The 18449-nt window shown below is 38.1% G+C and overlaps 1 protein-coding gene across 2 annotated transcripts; it reads right to left on the reverse strand.

Annotated features, from left to right (window-relative positions):
* Positions 1-7961: 7961 nt before the first annotated feature.
* On the reverse strand, positions 7962-17201 carry GCG (glucagon). 2 transcript variants are annotated; one of them, XM_073241560.1, is made up of 6 exons: positions 16982-17201; positions 13898-13998; positions 12213-12374; positions 10429-10566; positions 9056-9199; positions 7962-8412 (listed from the first exon to the last, which is right to left on the reverse strand). In XM_073241560.1, exons 2-6 carry the CDS (start codon positions 13987-13989, stop codon positions 8406-8408), a joined length of 543 nt encoding a protein of 180 aa, XP_073097661.1. In that variant the 5' UTR covers positions 13990-13998; positions 16982-17201; the 3' UTR covers positions 7962-8405. The 2 variants fall into 2 exon arrangements, with proteins under 2 accessions (XP_073097661.1, XP_073097662.1); XM_073241561.1 differs by lacking the exon at positions 7962-8412 and having other exon boundaries at positions 9052-9199; positions 16982-17135.
* Between the last annotated feature and the right edge of the window lie 1248 nt (positions 17202-18449).

Raw genomic sequence — 18449 nt, forward strand, 5'->3', positions numbered from 1 at the left:
TTTGTGTCAAGATTAACCTGGTATCAAGATGAGTTGGGAAGTATTCTTTATTTCTCCCTTATTTTGAGGAGTTTGTGTAATATTGGTGTTTTTTCTTCCTTAAGTGTTGAGAAAAACTTACCTTTTAAGCCTTCGAGCCTGGAGTTCTTTTCTGGAAAATTTAATAATAATAGATCCAGTTTCCATAATAGAGAACTCTTAAGAGTGTCCTATTATTGTGTCTATTTTAATAACATTTTAAAAAGTAACTTCTCCATTTCTTTTGATTGTCCAATTTATCAGGCATATAATTTTATATAATATATTAATATTATCCCTTTATTATCCAATTATTATTATTACCCTTTCATCTTTAGAGATGAGCCCTTTTATTATAGGTATTATTAATTTTTTCCTTTTTCTTGTCTAGTCTTTCCAGGGGTTTATTAATTTTATAGTTCTAGTCAAAGAAGCAGCTTTTGGCTTTGCTTATTTTTATTGTCATTTTTTTCTATTTCATTACTTTCTCCTATCTTTTTAAAATACCCTTTCTTTTACTTTTTGAAATTTGCTGTCCCTTTATTTCCCAGATGTTTTGAGGTAAAAGCTTAGGCTATTAATTTCTCTCTTCTTTCCTTACAAACGCACTTAAAGCTGTGTTTTATCCTCAAACACTGCATGAGTTGTATCTCCAGTTTGTATTTATTGTATCTTCATTGCAATAGATTTCAAAAGTATTTTTTGATTTTCTTTTTAATTTCTTTTTGGCCAATAGGTTATTTATAACTGATTGCCTATTTTCAAGCAGTTGTGAATTTTAAGATTTTTTTTGTTTTTTGTTTCTAGCTTAATTCCACTGTGTGGTCAGAGAGCATGCTCTGAATTATTTCAGTCTTTAAAATGTACTGAGGAATTGTGATCCAGTATAAAGTCAATCTTGGCAAATATTCTATGTGCACTTGGAAAGAATATTCATTCTATTGTTGCCAGGTATAAAGTCCTATAAATGTTTATTTTGTTAATTGTATCCATCAGGTCTTATTGATCTTCCTGTTTGCTCTGTCAACTATTGACCAAGTTAATTCTTTCACTGTGATCGCCAGTTTATGTACTTTTAATTCTGTCATTTTAGGACATCACCTACTTTTAAGCTATGCTTTTGTTGTATAAAGATTTAGAATTGCTATCTCCCTGATTAATTTATTCCTTTATTATTTTCAGATGCCTTTCTTTGTCTTTAGGAATAGCCATGTTTTAAAATCTACTTCCTGAAACTAATATATTATACAAGGTTTCTTGTGTATTTGCGTGTCATAAACTTTTATAGCCTTATTGTAACTTCTTATGTCTTTATATGTAAGACATGTCTCTAGTTGGAGTTTTTAAGCCAAAGATAACCATAGTCTTTAGTATGAATATTTAGTTGATTTACATTTAGCATAAAAATAGTGTATTTGGGGTTATAGCTGCTCTCTTATTCTGGTTTCTATTTGAATAATCATTGATCCTCTTTATTTGCTGATCCACACTTATGAATTAACCTACTCACCAAAATTTATCTGTAACCCCAAATCAATACTCACAGCAATTCCGTGGTCATTCAGGATACCCAGAGAGTGATGAAAAATTTAAGTAGCTCTGTGAGCACATTCCCAGCTGAGGTAAAGAAAAAAAAAGGTGACTCTGCCTTATGTTTTAGCTCTTGTACTGTGAATCAGTGTCTTTTTCTGTGATCTATTTAGTGCCAAGGTTTTCATATTTTGTACTTTTTGTTTGTGATTTCTTTGGTTAAATGATCCCCAAGTGTAGAGCTGAAGTGTTATCTAGCGTTCCAGAGTGCAAAACAAGTGGCGAACTTTGTGGATTCGTGAAATAACAGCTGACAAGGGAGTACAGGGGACAGCGTTGCTCTGGGAGACCAAAAGCCAGAGACCTAGTGGTGGGGTTGGGTGTTTCAAGAGGTGATATGGACTGAAAATGTCTGTTAGATTCTGATCTGTGACGATGTCATTGCCATTTTCTATAGACTGGAAATTTTGTATTGTCATTTCGTTTTGACCCAAGAATTGTTTAACATCATATGTCTTAAAGTCCAGGTGTAAAGAAGGCTTTAAAAATATTTTTGTTATTCATTTCTAGTTTGATTGCATTGTGGCCAAAGAAGACTATTTGTATAATTATTGAGAATCCCTTTGTGGTTATGTGGCTGGTTTTTGAGGATTTTCCATTCCATCCTGGAGAATGTGTATCCTCTTTCACCAGAATTCCTGGTCAATTTTGATCCATAAGATCTACCTAACTAATTATGTTGTTTAGGTATTCCATGCCCTAATTTTTTCGCTTCACTGGGTATATCTTTGGCTAAGAGAGCAGGGATAGTATTTCCTATTATTACTGTTTTTTTTTTTTTTTTTACTATTTCTCTTTGAAGTCATGTAGTTTCTGTTTTATGAAAGTGGTTGATATGCTTTTGGGTACATAAATATGAATTGCTGTTAAGATTCATAACACTTAGCATTTTGAAGGGTCCTTCTATTCCTTCATTAATATTTTTAACTTGAGTTTCACCTTCTGATGCCGAGAGTGCAACCTCTGCTTTCTTTTTTATCTGCCTGATTAATTCAACCTGATTGCTTTACACCTTTCTCCCCATTATTTAATCTTAGTTTTATAATTAAAGATATAAAATGCTCATGTAAGTCTTCCCTGGACAGTCTCCAATTATTTCTTTGTTGGATGTTTTACTTTTATTTCATTGAATTCAGAGGGAGTTCAGCAATTTGTAAACCTGCTTGGACTTGAGTTAGGCCAACAAAACCCTAACCTACAAAGGTGACATTTGGTAAAATGAGGCTTGAGCATCTCAACCCTGACTGTGGTAATATGCTTTTTGATTTTAATTCTGTATGTAATATTCATTCTTTCCTTTTTCCTTACTAATAGAATCCAGATTTTTGAATAGGCCGCAATAGTTCAGCTGAAGGACAATATTGTTCAGCCTTCCTTATAGCCAGGATGTGGTCATGGGAACACATCTCTGGCCAACCAGACATAATTGAAAATCTTCTGGGGATTTCTAGGAATGTTTTGCTTTCTCAAAATCAGTGCATTTCCTTCCTGATTGTCAGTTCTCCATCCCTATACTTCTTATTCATGTTTCCTCCTGTCTTCCTTTTTCTCCTTCTGCCCATCTTCTTTTTTCTTCTTTATCTTTGGAAAATGGATGCGAAACTGGGAGATGGACCAGTCATCTCAATCTTGAGATGACCATGGGAGGGAAGCCATTGTTACTGATGGCAGAGTAGAAGAATAAAGACCATGTGCTATTACTGACATCTTTACCTTTGGACTTTCTGTTTTGCAAAAAAATATAACTACCTATTCTGTTAAGTTTCTGTGGTTGGGTTTGTATTACACACAGTTAAACATATGTGAATATATTCAACTTCATTTCTATACTTACATGGCTCCTTCCTTAGCTTTATTTTCCATCATCATCCTTTTGTTTGCATCTTGAACTTTAAAGAAGATTAATCTTTTCTGGTTTTGACCTTAAACATTCTTCTGGGCTTGACTTACATTTGCTGTCTTATGTTCCCTTTTTCTGTTCACACCAGCTGGGTGCCAGTTTTCTTTACTGACTACTTCCCTTCTTTTGTATGAACACATCCTATGGTTCTAAATGTTGCAGCTTAATTGGTGTGCGCACAGAGATGGCCTCAAGCTTTTGACTCTGGTATCACAAGAACAAATATCTACTCAGTTTCTAAACCAAATTTCAGTTCCATGTGGAGACTTTCAGATCACCTATGGGTACACTGGATTTTGGAGTGGTAAAGGCCACAATTTGTATTAAAGAAGAGATGATGAACATTGTAGAGGTGCTTTAAATTCCTTAGATCTGAACTTCGAAAAATATAGTACTTTGATCTTATCAACTGAATGCCTTAATAATCCACAATGCTATCTCTTATCTAAAAATCAAGCAATTCTAAAAACAAAACCCTACTTTGAGGATATATTTGTTTGGCCGAAGAGCCTCTCCCACTCAGGTGCCTTGGGGGAAAACATAATGATTTTGGTTCTGGAGAAACTTACAGACAAAATCTTGATGCATACAAAGGAAACTTCTACCCTGAGAAGCTCCATAACAATGATTTTAGGATAAATAGTTAAGGGTCCTGTTATTACTAAGACCTCATTTTAAGGCAAAAACAGAATTATAAACAAAAAATTCTGCAAAGTATGGTGGTGATTAGTCAATTTTAGCCTTATTTTTTCACATGAGGAACTTAGGTTCCCAGAGCTTGAATTATCTGCTCAGGGTCCACCAGCCAGCACTCACCCTCCTTAGATAACACTAGTCTTAAAATTTTCTATCCAGCTCAGGAAAAGTTCATCATTGGGTGAATGGGAGAGAGATTTTTGTTCACTCCTATCAATCAAAGTATATAAATAATTTATAAACTTTGGAACCTTACTGGTGAACAGTTAGGAGTGTCGAGCTTACAGGAGCACTTTAGAGATAAAGAGGATCCTATTCAAAGTGACCTCAGCGTCACGGTGTGTTAGATGTTCCTCTTTTTGTCCCCTTCCTGACAACTAAAAAGTGGCAGCCATTCATGAACAAAAGTACCTTGGTGGCAGCTGTGGGACTGACACCAAATTGGCCCCGGGAGGAACCCCACCACCTGGGCATCTGGTAATAGGGAGACAGACCTTGGTCTTCTCTGCAGAACCAGCAGGAACCAGTGAACCTGCCCCAAATACCCCGGGGCTACGGTGGGAGACAACTTGGAGAGCGCTGAGGTGAGCCTTCAACCACAGGTAAAAGGGACTTTGCAGGAATGGAGGCTTCCTACGGGGAGGTTCCAGCACTCCACAGGGGAAAACAAACGAAACAAAGCACGTCTGGGCTCACTGGCGAGGGAAGGGGAACCTTTCTCTGCCTCTTCCCTAGACCCCGTCAGGCGAACCGCTGCTGGCAACCTCCTCAGTGGGGGGAAGGGGGTGGTGGGTGAGGGCCTGGGTGCCCCAGCAGGGTGGCGCATTGCTGGAGAAACCCATTTCTCTCCAGCAGCAGCCAGAGGACGGAGGTGGGGCCTCCATGACTGGGGGAAGTGAGGAGGTGAGGAAAGAGGCAGGTAAGAGTTTCAAAGGGTATTAAAGGGACTTGGCTCCTGCCGACTGCTCTCAGGACTGCAGCCTGAGCCTCTGGGAGAACCTCACCCGAGGATCCCCCAGTCAGGCCTGCGGGTACCCTTAATTTAAGTGCCAACCTCGTCTCCCCTCCCCAACTCAGCAGCCGGCTCCTGGGGCGCGCGTTCAGTGCAAGGGTGAGCTCCCCCAACACAAAGTGCTCACAAAACCAGGGTCTGTGGGGAAGGGAGAAATCACAAAGGACCTACAGCGCCACCTTTTGGAAAACAAACACTAGGTTTCTAGCAGCCCTCCTGATGAGTTTTTGCAAGAACTGTGAGAGGTTAAGAACTCTGCCACACGAGGGAGCAAGAACTGTGGGGCAGGTGTACCTTACAAGGCCAGAGAGGCCCCGGAGAGAGGAGGACCAGTGACAAGTGCGTCCATCCTGAAGGCAGCTAGTAAAGATCCGAGGCTGTGGCTGCTGCCTAAGGGAGAGAGCAGCAGGGTGACCCTCTCAGAACGTGAAGATCCAAGGAGACATGTCGTCACCGGGAGGTGACACTGACTTTCCAATTACCACACTCAGAGACAAGGAGTTTTGCAATCTAGCTGATAAAAATTCAGAATAGCTGCTTTGAGGAAATTCAGTGAGGTACATGAAAATACAGAAAGAAAAGTCAACGAAATCAGGAAAATGGTACATGAACAAAACGAGAAGTTTAACAAAGAGATAGAAATCATTCAAAAGAATCAAATTCTAGAACTGAAGAATTCATTGAATAAAATGAAACATGTCATAGGAAGCATATACAGCAGAGAAGTTACTATAATTTGTTAATTGTATAAAAACACAATATAAGAAGAGGTGAATTGAGACATGAAAAAATATAAAAGGAGGGAGTTAAAGGGTGAAGCCTTTGTATGTGGTTGAAATTCAGTTGTTATCAGGTTAAAATGGATTGTTTTATCCGTAAGATGTTTTATGTAAACCCCATGGCAGCCACAAAGCAAAAACCTAGAGTAGATTCACAAAAGACAAAGAAAGGAAGAAGAGGTCGAGTCTTGCCTGATCCACAATGGCTACTCCGATCTTTGGTGAGGAAAACGGAGGACCAGGAACCTCGGTGGCTCCTACGGATGCGCTGAAGCTGAAGGCCTCAGGTGGGGGAGCTCAGGTTTCAACTCCACGTGTTGGCAAAATGTTTGATGCCCCACCAGCCTTACCTATATCTGCCCCAAAAGGCAACAGAGCTACAGAAAAGTCAGTAAAGCCTAAATGAGCAGAGGAACTAAACATTTGGATGTCCAAAGAGGACATTCAAATAGCCCACAGGGACGTGAAAAATAAAAAGCTCAATATGACTAATCATCAGGGAACTACAAATCAAAACCACAGTGAGATGCCCCCTCACACTGTCGAGTGTGTATCATGAAGAAGACAAGAGATGACAAATGTTGATGAGGATGCGGAAAAAAGAGAGCCCTATGCACTGCTGGTGGGAATGTAAACTGGCCACCGTGGAAAACAGTACGGAGGTTCCTCAAACAATTAAAAATACAAACACCATATGATCCAGCAATCGCAATACTGGGTGTGTATCTAAAGGAAATAAAACAAGACATTGAAAATGTGTATGTACCCCCAGTGCTTTTTGCAGCATTATTCACAATAGCCAAGATATGGAAACAACCCAAGTGTTCATTAATGGATGAATCGATAAAGAAGATGTGGTATTTTATATATAGAATATTATATACAATAGAATATTACTCAGCTATTGAAAAGAAGGAAACCCTGCCAACATGGATGGAGTTTGAAGGCATTATGAGATAAGCCAGACAGAGAAAGGTGTATTGTATGATATCATTTCCATGTGGAATCTAACATAGCCAAACTGTAGAAACAGAGAGTAGAATGGTGGTCACCAGGGCCTGGGGTGTGAGGCAATTGGGGGGATGTTGTTAAAGGTACAAACTTGCAACAATAAGATGTGTAATTTCTGGAGATCTAATGCACAACATAGCAATTATAGTCAACACTTCAAAATTCTGAAGAGACTAGTTCTTTAGTGTTCTCACCACAAAAAAAAGAAATGATAATTATGTGATGTGATAGGGGAGTTAGCTAAAGCTATAGTGGTAATCATATCATAAATGTATCAAATTGATATGTTGTACGCCTTGAACTTACACAATGTTGTATTTTTATTATATCTCAACAAAAAAAGGAGACAGAGAAAGGGAGTTAGCAATGCTGAATACAGCAAAAAAAAGTCTCCAGCATGGCGATTAGCAGTAAACTTGCCCAAGATACTGTACATTGCAAGGCACGGAGATAAAAAGCACAGGGTATAAAAGACAAAGATACATGCAAGTGAGATACACAAACAATGCGGGCCAGGGGCAAGTGCCTACATTCTTACATAATTTGGTGTGGGTGCGTGAGCACACACATGTATGCACTGTGTGCACGTGTGCCTGTGGGTGTGTGTGCTTGTGAATTCGTGTGTAGGGGGCCCAATAGTGAACCAAAGAGCATATATATGAGGCTTCAGAAGGAGACCGCTGGGACTCAACCTCCAGGAAAGATTTGTTTTCTAGGTCTAATATTATCTGATGACCTAGTTTTTCAAGAGAAGTCAGAAATCAATATATTTCTATAAAAAACACCTTGATTTTCCAGTGTTGGTTCAACACGTTAAAGCACTGTGCAGTCATTCAAAATGTGAAGCCATGTCTGGGCCCCAGAGTGGCTTATAGGTTATCAGCTAAGGACGAAGCAGTGTTTGGAAGGAGTGGGAACATGAAGAAGAGAGAAAACAGACAATGGTAAAGAAGCTTGAGAATTTTATTTAAGTCTATCTTTGATATACTGAAAGCTGAGTATTTTTGTGACAAAAGTTTCAAGAACAAAATTCACTTAGCAGTTTCACCAGTGTGGCTTCTAGTCCTTCCCTCATAATGCAGAGAGGTTGTGATTGGAAAAATTTATGTGTACAAACTATATCATAGAAAAGTGATTTCATTGCTAAATGTAAGCAGGTTAGGGTACCCCAAAATAAGAAGAAAATAAAGAGAATTCTGAACTTTCATATATTAAGGCTCTTATTGGAGGAATATTTTGATATCGTTTATTCCTTTTACAATATTAAGTGAGTATTCCTTTAATGGCATGTAAAGCAATATGGTTTCAGAATACACTTCCTAAATCTACAGAGCTTAAAATGTCCAACATCCCATGCAGCTGGCAGGTAATGTGAAGATGATCTTGAACACTGACATACTTACTTCCTAGAGAGAAAAGAAAAAAAAGGACAGTGATTTAATATAGCTATAATGCCCAGATGATGTAGTTAATTTAGGAACTATTTTAATGATTTATTTTGCTAAAAGTCACTCATCAATTTTCAGCTTACAAATCCCTTCATCTTTTGGAATCTTCAAATATTTGCATTCAAAGATGACTTATCCTAAAGTTCCCCTATCAATAAATGTAAAATTTATGAATAACTATAAAAAGCAATTACAACCCATTAAGATAAGCTAATTTTAGCGTTTAGATTTTTGCTGCCACATGATTACATTAAGTTGATAATACCATAAAATACTAAGCTTTTGCTCTGTGCTAAAATTTCGACATATACAGCAATTTGTAATGTGATAATATGTTAATGACATAACATCTCCATGTTTTATTAATATCTGTGTTCCTAATGCTTCGCCCCTTTTTGACATTTAGGAAATGTTTTGGAATAAATGGGTGATTGGATAAAACTATGATAAAAAATGAATATAATGATGTCCTCTTAAATGATTCATAATTTTGATTATATATCAAAAGAGCAGACTCCTTCCCCCACATAGAGAACAACCTGTAGCAGTGTGATAATATTTATAGAAGTTTTGGTTTTCAGATTGAATAAAATACTGTCACCTCTCAGTAATTTTGGTCTGAAGCAACCAGTTTATAAAGTCCCTGGTGGCAAGATTGTCAAGAACTGTGTTCATCTCATCAGAGAAAGAGCCATCGGCGTGCCTACGACGGAGTTCTTCAACAATGGCGACCTCTTCTGGGAAACTGAGGGGGAGGGGTAAAATCGGTACTCGGTTAAATGTTTAAAGCGGATGCTTATCGATTGGCTGCCACTGGTAGCAAGTGTGAGGGTAACTGAGGAAACAGTAAGCTTTTATTTACAGACAGCCTACTGTGAAAAGCCTCATAGAAACCAGCATGCTTGGTTTAGGTAGCTGAAAGCAGAGCTGGGATCTGACACCAAGCCTTCAAAACTTCCTGCCCTTTGCAATATTCCAGGCCACTTCAAAGATTTTAGTACATCAGCAATGCAGAAGTTATTATTGAAACTGTTCATTTGTCTTGAATGCAGAAAAATGTGTATCTTATAAAATGAGTGATTATCAGAGCAGCCTTGAAAAATACAGTATTAAGGGATTAAAGCTTGATCTGTGTTAGATTTCTTCTTTGATCAGTTTTAATGGAGCCAATATTTTGGTATTCCCTTAGAACACTGCAAATATCTCATCCAGTGTAAATGCCTAGGTTACCATTAGTTTTGGTTTTGATCATTAATGTTTTAAAAATCAGCAACGGTACTAGTTCCCTTTTGTCTTGGGATCTCTTCAAGTCTCAGTAAGCTTGTTTTAAATCTCACTATAAAAAACATGGAGTTGGACATGAATTTCCTGCCTGGAATATTTCAAATGTCAATCAAAATGATCATGAGAAAATGAGATGGTTCAGGGGTCTGTTTGGTTGTGGTAAGTTCCAAGAAAGTCTCTAAAAGCCTTAGCCTCATTTTCAACATCTTAAATTTGGTTCCTTTTAGTCTTCATTACATTTTTAGCTGAATATTTACTAACATAAATATATATGTTGTCCCATATGTAAATATTTAAACCTTAAGTTTTCAGCATTATTTCTTCCTATTGCTTATCCCTAGTTTTCCTGGGACAGAACTAGCTGCAGTGTGTTGTCCTGAGGTATTCATCAAAAGCATTCCATTTATTATCAAAAGTGTCCTGGACTGACAAATTCATACCCTAATTGTAACAAAACTGTTAGAGGAGATAATCATTTATCATAAGTAAAATGAACACTTGCGGCCAAAGATAAAACACTAGACGTTTGTAGACTGTGTCCCCCAATAGGAATTATTTCCTTACTTATTTCTTACTTTGTGAGACTATCCTGATTGCTTCTGTAATCCAGATCCATATATAGATAACTGTAGTCTAAGTTTTTAGCCTCAAGCAAGAAAAAAAATGTTAAATAAGAATATACAGACTTACTCCCGCCTTCCTCGGCCTTTCACCAGCCAAGCAATGAATTCCTTGGCAGCTTGGCCTTCCAAGTAAGAACTGACATCACTGGTAAAGGTCCCTTCAGCATGTCTCTCAAATTCATCATGACGTTTGGCAATGTTACTCCTGAAAGAAATGTGAAAGTTAAATTGGAGATCTGTCTCTTCGGCAATATGGTTCTCACCTAGCCACACAGGCAGCTTTGGGGTCGGGATTCTGTGTAGAAGGGTTTTGGGAAATCTGGGAGCAAGGGTGGCTAGGGGACTTATCTGAAGGCTGCATTATCCGGATTGAAGGTTGATGGGAGAGAACTACTAACAACCAGAGGGGCTGATGCTCCTGCACTCCACCCAGGGCACCCATTTCCACCAACCCTGCTTATCTGTGCCATTGATTATTAAACATGCATTTACTGAAGTCACAATATGTGAGGGCTACCCACTGTGCTATGTTACTTACAAACAAGACAGCTGTTTGTTATCAGTAGTATGGGGTCCAAGTTAGTTAATCGATTCAAGGGAAAGCAGAGGACCACCTCAGAATGGCATCAAAAGGATCACATGATACTGATTAAAGGAAACACGTGATGGGGCTAGCAACGAGGAGAGCTAAGAGGACCCCATGCAGCCTCAAGTGTGCACAGAGCGCTCTGTGGGGGTGGCTGATCAGCTCTCCTCAGCTTCCCTGGCCTACATGATCCCTAGAAGCTTTCATTTCAGACACACAAGAGAAACCACCTGAGAGTGAGGACCGTTTTACATTAGTTTACCAAGGTGGGGCATTCCCTTTCTAGAAATGACAACCATTTCCACTTTTTCTCAGATCGGTGAAACCCCACTCTTCACCAGTGGACCCACCCTCAGTCCTTCTCGGGCACTTCTCCCAGTGTCTGCTCTGACCGTGAGCACCATCTTTCCTGCAGCCACGCACCCCCACTCAGAACTTTGGGTCAACTACTCCGCCCCTCCTCTTCCCCCTGCTAGCTCATGCTCTTCCCTCTCCCTTTTCCATTCTTTGCAGACAAATCTGTGCCCTTTCCCTGATTTTTAGATTCCTTCAGCTACTTTGCATGCATAAGTCCCTTCCCCTTGTGGGACACACTCCAAAGAAATTGTGAAATTCCACCATCTCTGTGAAACCCTTGGGGATGATTTCCTCCAGTAGCCTAGATGCAGCAAAAAACCCAACACTGTCAGAGAAAATCCAACATTAAAATGTATGCCTCACGCATGGCTTGTGTTCTTATTTGCCTTCTTCTCTCTTTATGCTGTGCAGCTAGGCTGTAATTTTAAATGTGTATCTTGGATTGTATTCTACAAGAAAAAGACTGCATCTGTTTCCACTCCTTACCATGATTAACTTGGCGAGGGGATACCCTGAATGTGATCACAGTCATGAGTTTGAGCCCTACAAGAGAATGTGGAATTTGCTCTATCTTTTGGTCAGAAATTGGATTTCTAACCTTACAGGTCCAACAAGTCAGCTTTCAGTTGTAAAGGGAAATGGGCAAGAGTATATATTGTCAAGACCACAGCTGTGAAAATAATCTCAAGTCTACGTCCCATTGCAGGGTGGGTAAGGGGGTTGGCAGGGTGAGGATGTGGGCCATTCTGTGCAATAATGCAAACGATAGCATCACTAACCTTGAAAATCACCCAAATTGAAAAGAGCTTATGTGCACTGTTTGATTGATGAACGTGGTAAGAAAGTCAGGAGGTATTTTGGACATACCACATTCACGTGCGAATTTAGGACCGGGCTCAGGCGCTTACTTGTTCCTCTTGTTGTTCATCAGCCACTGTACGAATTCCTGGGCACGTAAGGCATCCAGGTACTTGGTGTAGTCGCTGGTGAATGTACCCTGAGAATGGCGCTTGTCTTTATCCATTTGCTGGAGGTCAGTGAGCTGGTCTGACCTCAGAGCCGGAAATGATCTGAGAAGGCAGTGATTAGTGCAACGAAATCTCTCTGCAGGACTGAGGAGCGTCTTTTCTACGCAACGCAGGACCACATGAAGCTGGAAGGCAGGTGCCTGGACTATTTCAGCGGGTGGTTCAGAGAGACCCTGCTTGCCTTAAGCATCCCATTTTATTAGAGTTGAATACACTCTGATTCTGAATTCCAATAACAGATTTTTCAACTGTTTCCTCTCTTTCTGAAATAGGATTAAATAAATCTTTTTTCTCCCTCAACTAATGCATCTACTCATGATCATGCTTATAATGAGAGAAGAGAGCAATGATTCGATTATTTTAAAAGAGTGAAGAATGCCACATCATTTGTCTGGGGTAGATGTATGGTCCCAATTCAGTTTGGCATATATTAATATAAAAAAGTAGCTCAATTACCTGGCTATGTGGTAACTGATGGTGGAATAAAGATGATTAAAAGTTTAAAGAAAGACCAGAAAAAGTGTACTTGGCAATTTGACACTGTATAGTGGATAATCTGCATGCCAGTAATCAACAGTTGGTCAATATGGCAAATAAGGGGAAATATTCAATGTGATCAATACTCATAAATAGAAATGAGACATTATTTTTACCTGTCAAGTTATTCAAGATTGAATACTTGGGAGGATGGTATAAGAGGAGTACTTCCATACTGCTAATGGGAGTGTGTGGGTGTATGACTTTTCTGTAAAGCAAGTTGGTAAGATATCATTAAAGATTTAAACTCATTTAAACTCTTTGACACAGTAATTCTACTACTAGAAATCTATCCTCAGATAATAGTAAGAACTGTAGGAAAAAAATGTTATTTGCAGCATTCTTTGTAGGAAAATTTGAACTCTTAAGTGTTTAATAAAGAAGAATAGCTAAATAAATATGGTACATTTATGAGATCAAATAGTATGCAGTCATTAAATATCATACATTTAATAGGTATTTTAATTATATAAGACAAGCTAATAATACAATGCTAAGAGAAAAAGAATAATATAAAGCCATGTAATGATCTGAGGTATATTTATATACCTACACATAGAATACAGGGAAGTAATACATCAAATTTTAAAATTATGAATAGCTTTTTCTAGATAGTAAATTTTGAGTACTTAGTTTTTTTTTCATATATTCTACCGTGAACATTTATGACTTTCACAATTATCAAGAAATGTTATTTTTTAAAACAAACAAAAAAGAAAAACTTGGTATGAATTATTAAATAATCTGCCATGCAGTGTGTGAGTAGTGGATGGATAGATAGGATCAGCTAAAGATTTCAAAGAGCTGTAATTTCCCATGTAACACATTTTCCACATTGCTTACCCCTTTAGTCACAAAACACACATACTCTGATTCTACTTCGGAAAAGCCTTTATCCCAATGAGACCTTAAACATTTGGAAATTGTACGGAGTCTTTACTCTTAAGTACTGAGACCTACTCACTAGCCACAGTCTTTACAGGCTGCCCTCTAACCCACAGTGCTTTGTTAGTATAAAGATGTCATACCCGGCTTGGTCCTCTCTGTCTTGAAGGGAACGTTGCCAGCTGCCTTGCACCAGCATGACAAGCAATCCAAGCGCAAAGTAAATGCTTTTCATTTTTGCTGCCTGTTGGAGCACAGAGTCAAGGGCAGGGAAGTAGGTAGGGGGAGATAAGCAACCATATTTCAACACATCAGGTGAAATTAGCTCTATTCTCACTGAGTAGATATTACAAATAGGAAGAAAAGGCTAGTCATCAATTTTATTTTGATAATACTTTCAGCTTCATTTCAAATAGTAGATGTTATTCTTCCCCAGATTTTCTTGGTGGTGAAAAACAAGGACACAAAAGATACGTTCCACCATTAAGCTTTTTCATGATGGTAGGACACTTGTGTTAATGATTAGAAGGCTCACTTCCAGACTTGAAATTAAAAATGTCCACAATAAACATTTAAAATATCCTCTGTAGATGATATGCTACATATGGTTCGCCTGAATGGCACCTTATCCATAATGCCACCCCTTTCACTATCAGTCTGGCTTTCAATTAATAGTCCTTCACTTCCAAGCATTTACATTATACCGCATTTCAACCAGCTTAAAGCAGCCTCAGGCTACAACTTGGCATACCAGCTGTCGGTTCAGATGTATTATTCATTTATATTTTAAATAGTGTAACTTGGTCTAGACTTTGTAATTATAAAGCGGCCAACAGATTTGAGGTATTTTAGGGTGATTTGACCTGTTCTAAATTAAAGGGAAAAAAAATCATTTTAAAGACAAGCAATTTGCAACAAGAAATAATGCTTCTGGCAACTTGAACAGTCACAACTAAGAAACGAAGAGATGACTGTCAGAAAGAAAATTAATGCTTGAGTCTGAAGTCTCAGAAGTCCCCAGGTTGTTTTATAACTGGACTCAGTCCAGGACACGTCATTCGCTGCTCGTGACCCCCTGGACCTGGTTGTAGGGTACACCTGGTTGCTTGTCCTCATATCACAAGCAGATGCTCCGTGAAGCCATAGGATGTTATGGACATGATGCGGTGTGGATGGGACGGGGACCCACGTGAATGTGAGGCAGCATGTGCCCCCCAGAGAAAGCTCCTCTATTTTCTGAATGGAAACCTCAAGTCCAGTATTTGTCCTGGACTTCATTCTGCTACTTTCAAATCCGACCATGTTTACTTTGAGAAGTGGGGATTTCAATCCAAGTTTGATCGTGCTTAACCATAAATAATTTGAAAGAGTATTTTTAGCAAATGGCATTTGGTTTGAAATAAGGATTTTATAAATATTATCATTTTAAACCATCAATCTTTTCTGTAACATTGTAGCCATATTTACTATCTCTCTTTGGTACTAAAACATGAAGGCTGTAATACCTGCAGTATTTCTTTGAAATATTGTCTTTTTAGATTAAGTGGTCAATTAGACAAAGCAACAAAAATAGGAATTACATATTCACCCTTCTTTATGCATTAACATTAAATTGCTAATTAGGCATTCTGTGGTTGAGTTTATCCAATAGGTGAGTTGTGAAAATGTTGCCATATATGTAGGTAGGGTCTTCTGATTATAATCCTTAATTATGAATTTATGCTTTCAGGAATTAAAAAAAAATGAATCAAGTATTTCTTTTTAAGATTTCACCACTGTTGGAAAGTTGGTTTAGTCCTAAGTCATTCCTTCCATGAAAAGTCTCTAAAGGTTTTACAGTAGCTTTTATTATGTTCTATGGTGGCAGGTTTAGAGCAGGTAATACTCTGCTGCTGGGGAAGCTGACAGAAGAAGAAACAACCATTCAGAAGTGAACAGTCAGTCCTCTATGGGCAGTAAAATGAGTTTTACTGAAGAAGGAAGTGATTTTGAAAATCTTATTTATCCATTTCATGATAGACTACAGAACTGTGAAAAATACAAAAGCAAGTTTAATTGATTGACTACCACTACTGAGAAAACAACTATTTTATTTGTTATTTCAGTATCAACATCTTTTTCAATAAGAGAATAATTTCCAGTTACTAAGTAGCCTAAGGAGAGAATCTGCAGTTTTGCAAAAATCACACATTTCCACTCAAATGTAAAAGGAAAATATGGTAAGAAGAGTATCCCCTGTGTAGAAAGTCTTTTAGAAAGATTAACCTTAACACCTAGGCAAGGAGACGTTATATTGTATCCCTAACTATATATTGGTGTTTTAGGCCAAATAAACACTTTCTAAGTTGATTAGCTCATTTTCTCTCATAGGTCCTAGTATGTGTGGAAAAAATACACCATTTAATCATTTACTCCATTGAAGATCTTTGTAAAATTGTTCTTGGTCCTTAAGAGCTTAAACAGGTACTTTAGAACATCTGTTTTTTTTTTCTAAAGAGATTTACTAACATTTCATGTCAGAATATGGACATTTTGGGTATTTTATTTATTACTCTTGGTCCTCAATATATAGTAAATAATTATTAATCTGCGGTTTTACTCAGTTACAGTCAAATAATTCCCCCAAATCGGCAATCTTTGTTCTCCGCACCAAACATGCTATGTCTTATTTACAAAGAACTGATTTCATGGACTTTGATTTTTTGATAGACTTATCAGAAATTTGAACATTTGAAAGATGGTATTGATTCTGCTCTTTTGGAAAACCATACATTTTCACTGGTAAGAAGCAATTGCTGTTATAGCCTCTCTAATGGACACATTTCTGCTGAATTTAAAAGACGCCTTCTGTTCAAAGCAGTATACACATTTATCAAATCCAAGGAAAAATATTTATTTTTCAAAATGTTACCACTTATTTTAAAAATGCAGTTCTCCTAACAGTTGAATATTGTAACAAGTGCATTGATTAGAATCTTTGTTTTTCTTTTTCTTTTCTATCTTCGCACTGAATTATTTCTCCGACTCACTTGGCGGCTTTATTGAGCTATGTGTAAATGCATTTTATATCACTCTTTAATCTCAATTCTGTCCTTCATATTCTTAGTAATAAAGTATAAGATCAAAGAACAATACTATAATGTATAATGCTTTGCCCCTAAAAAAAAAATACTTAACTTTTCCCAGAGAAGTACTTAATCTTAACAATCACTCGATATTAATCTTACCTTCCAACCCAGATGTGGCGCGGAGCAGGTGCAGAGAGAGCTAACCCTCTTTCGGAACTTCGGATGTGCTGGTCCTGAGCGCCGTACTTCTGCACCCAAATGCCCTGCTTTTATATACACTCCAGAGTTGTTTAGCTTCGCAGATATTACGCTGACAATATAAATTTCTCATCTGTAAATAATGAGTTATTGTCACAAATGATTTCACTCGCCCACTCACTTTGCTCATCTGCATTCTACGCTAACATTGCGTGGAACCTCAGAGACCAGGAAACTTCATATTTACTTTTGTGCCTTTTTTTTTTTTCCGCTGTTGTTCAGAATGGAAAGGGCAGTTTGGAAATTCACTTTCACTCTCGGTCAGGCATGAAATCACGTAAGTGCTCTAAAGTGAATTTTGATGCTGAAGACAAAAGGACTGGCTCGTACCTAGTCCACGGCAAACTGCACTTTGAGCCATGGCCTCATTTGAGGGTCTTACAAGTCCTTGTTTCCTATTTAGTTATGAATTTATCTGAGTATAATAATCAATTCATCCTTCAACCTACCCAAATAATAAATCGTTCACTCAACACATTCTAAGAATATTCTCTTACCCACTGAACGGAATTAATTTGTGTTATTTTGGTAGGGAATTTTAAAGAATATCAGTTAAGACCCAATGTGTCTTATTGTAGTAAATTGGATTTAGGCAGAAGAGTAATGCAAAATCAGGATTAACCGTCCAAGATAGGTGATGATAATAAGACACAGTCTAGTATTTCTTTTTCCTTCTAATAGGTATTTAAGACTCTCTACTAATAAGAGACCTGGACACTAATTTCCAAAAGAATGAGATGTGAGGAAAACTGTTGAGATGAGATACTCAACGTCATACGTCCTGAGCTTCGTGGTCTACCATTTAGGACTTTAATGATCTACTTGATTTAAGAGACAGAGTGTGATCACTTCAGTGGTTTGAGGACCAACATCACCCGGGAGATTGCTAGAAATGCAGACTCTCAGGCCCAACACCTAGACTTACTGAATAAGAATCAGATTTTACCAAGATTCCCAGACAATTCATATGCTTATTAAAGTTTGACAATCACGACTGTATTAAATACCCATCTCATTTTCTTCGTCTCCCTGGCGCTTGCTGTATTTTGACCCGAGGCTGCTTCTTTAGCACCACCAGCAGAGGGGGCGAAAGAGCAAAGAATGGTGGCAGGCCTCAGGGCCAACTGGATTAAAGTTTATAAATATGGTAACGGCTTGAAAGTGTGGGTTAGTTTAATATATGATCAAACTGTTCTCTCCCACCTCAATCCTCATAAGTATGTTGGTTATATTTTTACTAATTGTTTGGCATTCAGTTCTGTTTTTCTCTGCCTCGCTTCCTTTTGCTTTCCTTATCTCTCTGTCTCTGTCTCCTTGTCTGTCTCTCTTCCTTTTCAGATGCTACCTGTTCCTGGAGGTAAGCTCCCTA

The sequence above is a fragment of the Manis javanica genome, chromosome 7 (genome assembly GCF_040802235.1).
Source record: "Manis javanica isolate MJ-LG chromosome 7, MJ_LKY, whole genome shotgun sequence".
In the NCBI taxonomy this organism is placed as follows: Eukaryota; Metazoa; Chordata; class Mammalia; order Pholidota; family Manidae; genus Manis; species Manis javanica.